Source organism: Zootoca vivipara, chromosome 2, assembly GCF_963506605.1.
Source record: "Zootoca vivipara chromosome 2, rZooViv1.1, whole genome shotgun sequence".
Taxonomy (NCBI): domain Eukaryota; kingdom Metazoa; phylum Chordata; class Lepidosauria; order Squamata; family Lacertidae; genus Zootoca; species Zootoca vivipara.
The window spans coordinates 120,306,554-120,315,714 of record NC_083277.1 but is presented as its reverse complement, the minus strand read 5'-3'; the positions used below and the strand labels follow the sequence as shown (position 1 = coordinate 120,315,714).

At 52.3% G+C, this 9,161-nt stretch overlaps 1 protein-coding gene across 1 annotated transcript; it reads left to right on the top strand.

Moving 5' to 3' along the window:
* Window positions 1-1,274: 1,274 nt before the first annotated feature.
* Window positions 1,275-7,082, top strand: DDN (dendrin). Its single transcript, XM_035108066.2, has 2 exons — window positions 1,275-1,723; window positions 4,525-7,082. Exons 1-2 carry the CDS (start codon window positions 1,542-1,544, stop codon window positions 6,167-6,169), a joined length of 1,827 nt encoding a protein of 608 aa, XP_034963957.2. The 5' UTR covers window positions 1,275-1,541; the 3' UTR covers window positions 6,170-7,082.
* Window positions 7,083-9,161: the final 2,079 nt, after the last annotated feature.

The window sequence follows — 9,161 nt, the reverse complement described above, 5'->3', positions numbered from 1 at the left end:
GGAAATGCCAGGATTGAACCTGGGACCTCCTGCACACGAAATGGATATTCCCTGTCAGCGAGCTGCAGCCTTTCCAAATGGGAGGGTTTGACACGCACAAGGTGAGTGATGGCTGAATATTTCAAAAGGGCATTCTATAGAATGTCAATGGAAACAGAGTCTAGTGACACAGACAAGGCCGTCAATTCCTGTCAGGAATCAGAGTGTGGCAAATGACCCCCTTTCACATCCCCTGGGCATCACCATGGCCTTTGGCCAGGCAGCCACAGGGGAGGGGGGAAAGAAATGCAGTCAAGCTGCGGCAAGAAAGCTTGCAATGGATGAAAGCTGCGTCCCACATGATTCTAACGCAAGTTCAGTTCTTTATTTAAGGCACTTCTACACCCTCCTTTATAAGGGTCTAAACCACTAAACCACTGGGCCTCCTGAGTTTGCCAATCGAAGCTCAGCGGTTTGAATCCCCGCAATGGAGGGAGCTCCCGTTGCTCTGTCCCAGTTCCTGCCAACCTAGCACTTCGAAAGCATACCAGCATGAGGAGATAAATAGGTGCCCCTGCGGCGGGAAGGTAAACGGCGTTTATGTGTGCTCTGGCCTTCATCAGATTGTTCTGTGTGCCAGAAGCAGTTTAGTTATGCTGGCCACATGATGACCCAGAAAGCTGTCTGTGGACAAACTCCAGCTCCCTCAGCCTGAAAAGCGAGATGAGCACCTTTGACTGGACTTAACCATCCAGGGGTACTTTACCTTTACCTCACCTTACACCCTCCTTCATAAGGTTTACAATGAAAATTAAACTAAAAAGCAACAATGAAAGATACAGCTGAACAATTCAGATCAGTAAAGCAAATGGCACTATCAAATCATGAATAAAACAGCAAAGCAAAAAAAAAATTCAGAGACAAGAAAATGTATTGCTAGCCTTCGACTTAAGAGATAACTAAATGGGAGCAGGAAGCATTTAAGAGCTCAACACTTGGCATTTTCTTTAACTCATTTTCACGTGAACAGTGGGAAGGAAGGCAGGGAGATCTACTGGTGGCTTGGGCGTGAGGCGATGCACAGATACCATGCACATCGTGTGTGTGGAACATTGTGAGAGACAGCACAGCATTTGTCTGTGTGCAATCTGGGTGTCCTTGTGTGCTGTCGTGTCTTGCGTTTCTGTTGCCGTGTAACTATTCTTGCAGCAGCTTGTTAGTTGCAGAGGTCCTCTGTGTGTGTGTGTGTGTGCTTTTCCCTCACGCACAGAAACAGTGTGTAGCAATGTGAGAAATCCTCACTGGGCAGAGCTGCTTGCCTGATATGCCTTTGCAGTGTGCACGTTTGTGTACGTCCACATTCCTCTGTCTTTCCACTGGCTTCACCTGCGACCACCTGTCCCTGAGAACCCTACTTCCTGAGTGACCCTCGCCCTGTGCTGCCGACAGCTGCCCTTCTTCTCTGCCTCTGCCAGGGAACTTGCCTGCCATGTGCTGTGGGGGTGTGTTGCCCGTGCTGCTATGGACTCCAGCGGCTGCTAGATGTCCCAGCAAGCAGGACGATGTTTGAATGCCCGGGTCCCGGAGATGCTAGACGGCTCCATGTCTGCGAGAGAACAAACCTGCTTCTTGTTGAATTTAACACAGTTTCTTGTTCCAGCCGGGATGCCATGGAAGCTGAGCTGTGGACAGGACAAGGCTGCATTGCCCCCTGGATGCACCACAGTGCGGCTGGGCAGTACACGTGAGTCCAGGACTCTTTTGTTTTTGTTTTTTAAGGGGTTCAAAAATAGGGGGCTATTTGTGGAGAAAGCTCCTGTCCTAGCTCCAATGAGCCAGCAGAGGGGGCTTAGGGGTTGGGTCAAGGTGCTTCAGTGCTGCACCTAGTGGTTAGCACAGGGAACGGGGCATCATTTGTTTGTGTTGTAAATAATGGATGAGAGCATGATCCAAAACAATGAACATACTAGGGGTTGCATCCAGTGTTACTCAGAGCAGACCCACTGAAATGAATGGACTTTGCTAACTTGGGTCAAAACATTTTCATGAACTTCGCAAACCCGGAAGTATTTTCGCCGCGCGTGCGTGCGCAGAAGCGCTGCACGCCTTTGCGCATGCGCAAAGCGCGAAAATAGCGCTTTGCGCATGCGCAAAACGGCGGTTCGGGCCCTTTTCAGGTTACGAACTTTTCGGGTTACGAACTGCGACCCGGAACGGATCGCGTTCGTAACCCGAGGTACCACTGTACTCTGAATAAAACATGGTTGGCAGCAGGCCTAGGAGTTTACCAACATTTATTAGAACCCTAAATAGTGCTTTTTCTAATTGCTTAAAAGGCTTAGCATTTGTTACCCGTACAACATTCATTGAAGGTAAATTAGTGTAGTATTATACCCATAGCACAGACTGGAAGGCTAAGGCTGATAGCTGAGCTGGGGTTTGAACTAAGGGCTCAAAAGCTTTTGCTGCTCTGTAGCAGAAATGCTCCTAGTACGTGTGTCAGGCTGGATTCCCTACTCCCTTAAAAGCTTGAGAGGGTGGGAGTGGGGCCACAGACTTAAACAATGAAGACAGACACTCTCTCTGCACATGCTCAGATACCAGTTTGTATGACCAAGGAAGGGGTAATTATTAATGAGAACCAAAGGCTGGGTTAGGAATAGGATATTGCTGGTCAGGATACCTTCTGGTGCTGAGGAATGTCTGTGTGTCTCAAAGTGTGAGCCTGGAGGCAGCATCATAGCTACAGGTGGGCAGGGGGGTGGGACTAGACAAGGAATTTGTTGCCCTGGCTGAAGCCCCCAGAGGCCCCCATCCTGTATGTGTGTGTTCGCAAATGTGTGTGGGATGGGTGCCAAACTGGGTCTTTAACCCGGCTGAAATAAATCCTAGTTTCCCCCCTGCCTGGAGGCCACTAGTACAAATTAGGCTCATCAAATAGTGCAAGACATTATATCCTCAGGCCTCCCTTCAACTAGTGAATAATATTAACCTGCTCTACATGAGTGTTGTACGAATTGCAGAGATAATGAATATGAAGTGCTCTGAAGACTAACAACTGCTATAGAAATGCTTCATGTTTTGTTGTTGTTTAGTCGTTTAGTCGTGTCCGACTCTTCGTGACCCCATGGACCATAGCACGCCAGGCACTCCTGTCTTGCACTGCCTCCCGCAGTTTCCTTCTCCTTCCTGGAGAAGGAACTGGCAAGCCACTCCAGTATCCCTGCCAAGAAAACTCCATGGACAAAGACAACAGGCTTCATGTTTTATTGTGTTTTAAATATTTTGTTGGGAGCCGCCCAGAATGGCTGTGGCAAACCAGTCAGATGGGAGTCATATAAACCTTTTACCTTTCAAATAAACAATAAAATTATTATTATTATTCGTTCCCACTATGCTGCTGTCTCAGTAGGGTGTCACCAAAGCATCACTTAGGGGGGGTCAGTTCACCCTTGGTGCAGCAAATATGTGCTCATAGTGTGATATCAATGTTGTAAAATGTGACACCAGAGGCCACATTTGTTGGCACTTAAGCTCCTGATCTGAAGTTTAAAACTCATCTCTATAGACCATGCCAAATGCCACCTCAGTCCCACAACTGTTAAAGCAATAAGCCATCAGCTTGCAAGTGTAATAAACTTGCAAGGGAGGAATAATGGGTTGCTTAACTCCTTCCACATTCATCAGTTCTCTCCAGCAGAAAAAAAAGGGAGTCAGGAGCTCGTTTTTTCTTCATTACATCTAGGATGGTTCTTGCCCTGTTCTCAGACCTTAAATTACCAATACTGCTAGTCAGTCAGAATGGAAATGCTAGAAAAGCCTAAATTATATTACCTACCATTTTATCCTCCAGCCTTTAACAGGAGCTTACCTGAAATGAAAGCAATAGCAATACTGGTTAGCAACTAGCTACTAGAGAAGCAACTTCAACTCACTTCATGTCACTTGAGTGCTGTTCAGATAATTCCAGTGCACTTTGAACAAAGGCAAGGTGGAGTGTCAATGACTCTGGATGTCTTCAAGAAAGCCTGGATCACTTGGCTCTTAAGGTTTCCTGGCTGCCAGGCAGGATCTGCAATGTAAAAAAATGCTGAAGGAACCCAAACAAAGTTTGTTTTGACTGGAATGAGGTGTTGCAAAGAGGTTTGTGTGAGAGGGAAAGGGACAGGAGAGAGAACTTGCTCAGTGGTGGGGCTTGTGCTCTGCAGGCAGGTTCAATCCTGCCAGTGCCAGATGAAGCCACTGCCTCTCAGTAATACACTAGATGGACCCAATGGTCTGACTTGGTAGAAAGCTGCTTCCTGCATCCCTACCTCAGAGTCCCAGCTAAAATTAAATGCACCAATGATGTGAAAGGGTCATAGCTCAGTGGTAGAGCAACCTCTGGTTGTGCCAGAAAGACTGAAACTCTGGAGAGCCACTGCTGGTCATTGCAGGCAATACTGAAGTATTGGCATCTGACAATGGCGTTTTCCTTCTGCCTCCTTCTGGCTTCCTGGTGGACTCACTTCCGACCTCTCTCCCTCTCTCTGTGTGTCCTTGCAGGCTCTTGGAGAAGCAACTAGTCTCTGGTTTTTCTCCCGCTCGCCATGGCCTGGGCGCCCGCGTCCTGCAGGATTCAACCAACTGGCACGATACTCAACTCTTCCCGCCTCGCTGGGGCCCGCGGAGGCCGGAGGGCCACTGGTTCTCGGGGAAGGATCCGAGCAAGGCGGCCTCTTCCCCCAAGGCGCAAAGGCAGCCTCCCCTTTCTTACGACGGGCTGTCCCCGATGTGCAGGAGAGACGTGAGCAGCAAGGCGGCAAAGGGCCCCGCCGAAGGCTGCAGATGGAGCCGAGGAGCCCCCAAGAGCAAAGGCGAGCTGCTCCCTGCCCGGGCCCCTCCCAGCTACGAAGCCCACATGCTGCTGCGTTTCCGGGCCGGGCCGGGCCCCCGTAAGGAGAACTGGCCTCGCCCGCCGCCCTATATTGCTCCGCCATCCTACGAGGCGCCCCACCGCACCGTGCAGCCCAAGCAGCGCGCCAGCAAGGAAGCCTCGACGGCGAAGCAGAGCCAGGCGGAAGCCCCCAAGAAAGGCCGCCAGGGAACCAGGAGAGCCTGCGAGTCCGGACCGGCGGGGCGGAAGGCAGGGCGAAGCCCGTCGAAGCTGCCTGGTAGTTGGAGCTACCTCTCCGGAGCCACGACGTGCGGAGGAGGAGGCTTCGGGGCGCAGCCGGAGCGAGCAAGGTCCCGCTACCCTTTGGGGTCCTGCTGGGACGCGAGTCCCCAGCACCGGGGCCACACCCTGCCCAGGGCAACGAAGAGAGGCGAGCCTGGCCGACGCCACCCTGGCAGTCCCCTCCAGCACACGCTCCCTGCTGGCTGGGGCTTCAGCCACGCAGCTGGCTGGCCTGAAGCCGCCGTCGGAGGGGAGAGCAGAGCAGCGGGCGAGCAGCGCAGGTGCAGCTTCCCCAAGTGGAAGGAGCCGGGAGGCAGATCGACGCCTCGAAGGCGCGGAGGTCTGTTTGTCATCGACGCCACGTGCGTGGTGATCCAAGCCCACTACATCCCGCCCCCTCGGACGGAGCGGGTCCGCTACTTGGGCCGCGAAGAGACCGCCGCCCCATCGCCCGGCTCCCCGGCCCCGGCGTCGATGGAGGAGCGAGCTGCTCGCATCCTGGGTCTCTCCGTCAGCGAGCTGGGCTTCGCCGGGGCGGGAGGAGGAGGAGGAGAGGCCTCGGGGCCAGGGAGCTCCGCGAGCCACGCGGCTCCTTTCGGGGATGCCCGGGCAGTGGGGCAGCCTGCCGGGCCTCCTTCCGCCCCGACCAGCCCCGCGAAGCCCTTAGCAGCCCCCGCCACCGACGGCTCCCAGGCAGGGCTGGCGTGCCCCAGCCAGAGACGGGCAGCCGCTCCTGGCCAGGAAGGCGGCTGCCCGCCCCGAGGCGAGAAAGAAGCCGAAGCAAAGCCCGCGCTGCCCTCGCCGAGCAGATCCTACATCTGGGATCTGAAGGAAGCCATGTCGAGGATCCGCCGGCACACCGCGCCGGATTCGGACACGGACGAGGAGCTGGAGCAGGAGCAGGAGGGGCAGCTGGCCTGGAAGCGGCGGCTGGGCGAAGGGGCCCCCTCCGGCAGCAGCAGCAGCAGCAGCCTCGACAGCACCAGCAGTTCCAATGCCACCGTGGTGCCCGGGAGTGCCCCCCCCCCTTGAGCCTGGCCGAAGCAGGGCCACAGCCATGAATTGAAACCCACATTTCAGAGCCCCAGCACCCCCACCCCGTCTCCCAAGTGCCTGGTATCCCTATGCCTCTGCCCAGCCGCCTCTCCTTGCCACAGGCTCAGGGACACACGTGTTCAGGGCTGTGGGGTGTGGAGGGGAAGGACATAGCCGTAGTAACACTTCCCATATCTGGTTCTGTACTCCAGTGTGGAGCCTACACATCCACTAATTACTAGATGCTAGGGAGAACCTAGAGGATAACCCTCCCTGGAAGGCCCTACAATGCACACTTCTTGGGTGCTTTTGCCAGCCTAGAGTGTGTTGCTGAATACTAGCAATGCCGCTTGCTTGCCTGGACAGAGGGTAGAGAGGGCTGCTGCCCCAGTGCACATATAAACTGGGCTCCTGCACAAAGATAAACATTTGTTGCTCCACCTACTTTTGCTGCTGACCCCGCCTTCATGCGGCCCCTGTAAGACTGCGTAGAAGGGAATGTGGCCCTTGAGCTAATAAAGGTTCCCTATCCCTGCCTTAGCTGAAGACAGACAAGAGGGGGAGAACAGGTCCCTTTGGTTTGACCAGGCAAGGCTATCCTTACATAGCAGGTATATTTACAATAAAGCTACCAAGACATTTCCCCCCTGCTTTTCTATGTCCATATGATTATTGCGGTCCATGTGTGCCAGGTATTCAGGAACTAATAAAAATAATAAAAATAGTAAACCAAACATGTCTTTCAAACACAAGCTGGATGATGCATTCTCAGTTTGATTAAGCCAAGAAATACATCAGTGCCTCCTAACACCCCAAAGAAATACAAGTTAAGATCCATACGTCAACATTAGCATGAAAATTGTTTCTCATTGTTCAGTGAGCTGCTGAGACAGTGCTTAAACAACTGGGGGGGGGGGGACTGTCATACAGTGGTCCCGCTCCTTCCTCCTGGGCCGTGGTCAGAAAGTGGTGTGGGGGGATGAGTGTTCAGACCCCTGGGCTCTCACTTGTGGGGTGCCTCAGGGTTCCGTCCTCTCCCCCATGCGTTTTAACATCTATATGAAGCCGCTGGGAGAGATCATCAGGGGGTGTGGGCTGGGTGTTCATCAGTATGCGGATGATACCCAGCTCTATCTCTCTTTCAAATCTGAACCAGTGAAGGTGGTGAAGGTCCTGTGTGAGTGCCTGGAGGCGATTGGAGGATGGATGGCGGCCAACAGATTGAGGTTGAATCCTGACAAGACAGAAGTACTGTTTTGGGGGGGACAGGAGGCGGGCAGGTGTGGAGGATTCCCTGGTGCTGAATGGGATAACTGTGCCCTTGAAGGACCAGGTGCGCAGCCTGGGAGTCATTTTGGACTCACAGCTGTCCATGGAGGCACAGGTTAATTCTTTCTACCAGCTCCATCTGGTACGCAGGCTGAGACCCTACCTGCCCGCGGACTGTCTCGCCAGAGTGGTGCATGCTCTGGTTATCTCCCGCTTGGACTACTGCAATGCGCTCTATGTGGGGCTACCTTTGAAGGTGACCCGGAAACTGCAATTAATCCAGAATGCGGCAGCTAGACTAGTGACTGGGAGCGGCTGCCGAGACCACATAACACCAGTCCTAAGAGACCTACATTGGCTCCCAGTATGTTTCCGAGCACAATTCAAAGTGTTGGTGTTGACCTTTAAAGCCCTAAATGGCCTCAGTCCAGTATACCTGAACGAGCGTCTCCACCCCCATTGTTCAGCCTGGACACTGAGATCCAGCGCTGAGGGCCTTCTGCGAGAAGCAAAGCTACAGGGAACCAGTATTTTGGTATTTGTTGGAAGCCGCCCAGAGTGGCGGGGAAAACCCAGCCAGATGGGCGGGATATAAATAAATAAATAACAACAACAACAACAACTTTGCCCTCCTTTGCATGTCTACTTAGAAGTAAGCTGCACTGAGTTCCATGGGAATTCATCCCAGGAAAGCAGGTGTAGAACTGCAGCCTAAGAACATCAGCTTCTTTTTGAAATGCTCCATTTAATTAAAACAACAACAGCCCAATAGTTGAAGTTGAACAATGCTTTATTAGAACTAACTCAAATGTCTCAAAGGAACGAGCAAGCGTTTGAGTTGGCAGAGTTCACCAAAGCCTGCTGGGAACAAGAAGCATGTAAGTGGCTGGTTTCTCTGTGTCTGAAAAGACAAGAACGGACAGTCCCCAAGTCTCCATTCTTAGGCAGAACACACCTGGGGTGATAGACCTGCAAAACAGTTCTTGTGTTTTAAGACACGGGGAATCGGCCAACCAGGAGCAGGGTCTATTACAGTGCTGGTGGCAAGCAAACACAAGTTTGCAAATCCCCAGCTGCCGAATTACCACTGACTTGCAGGTGAAATTTGAAGGGCAGAAGCAGTGAGCAGGGGCATGAACTGAACCTTTTCACAGCCACTTCTTCTCGACCCAACCCACAGACTTCAGATTGCCATGTCAGTGAGAAAGGCTGGTCATGGTGGTTAAAGAGGGAAAGTAGCAAGCAGGTGAAAGGCTCGGAGGGTGGGGGTGGGGGGGAAGCAACAGGAGTCTATCCAGACCAATTCCTACAATCTTAAGTAACGAAAGGGCTGGGTTGTGTGTAACAAGCCAAACAAGTTGAAAATGACAATTTTGACAGAAAGTAATTGTGCCAGAACATAATTCTGTCCATCTCTCCTCTTCCACAATCACCCTCCTGGTTTTTTTTAAAATAAGGCATTAAGTTTTCTTTATCCTTTTAGAATGCCCTTGCCTCCTCCTTTAGCTCATAAATGGAAGCCCACAAGTCCACCTGACATTCTTCCCCAAGCTGCAGTACACAGTGTTAAAGAATGCAACCCCTCCCCACCCACACATCCTGTATAAGTAGCTCTCAAGTAATATAGGCATACGTCCTATAAGAATGCTTGTGTACTGAGGGGAGGCTGCGCATGGGATGAGAGGTGAGACCCAGCTGTGGTGGGGATGCAGATGGCATT

Coding starts and splice junctions, on each gene's coding strand:
- DDN (XM_035108066.2), top strand. CDS start 1,542: ATGTTTGAATGCCCGGGTCCCGGAGATGCTAGACGGCTCCATGTCTGC. Junction 1,724..4,524: donor AGTGCGGCTGGGCAGTACAC/GTGAGTCCAGGA, acceptor GTGTCCTTGCAG/GCTCTTGGAGAAGCAACTAG.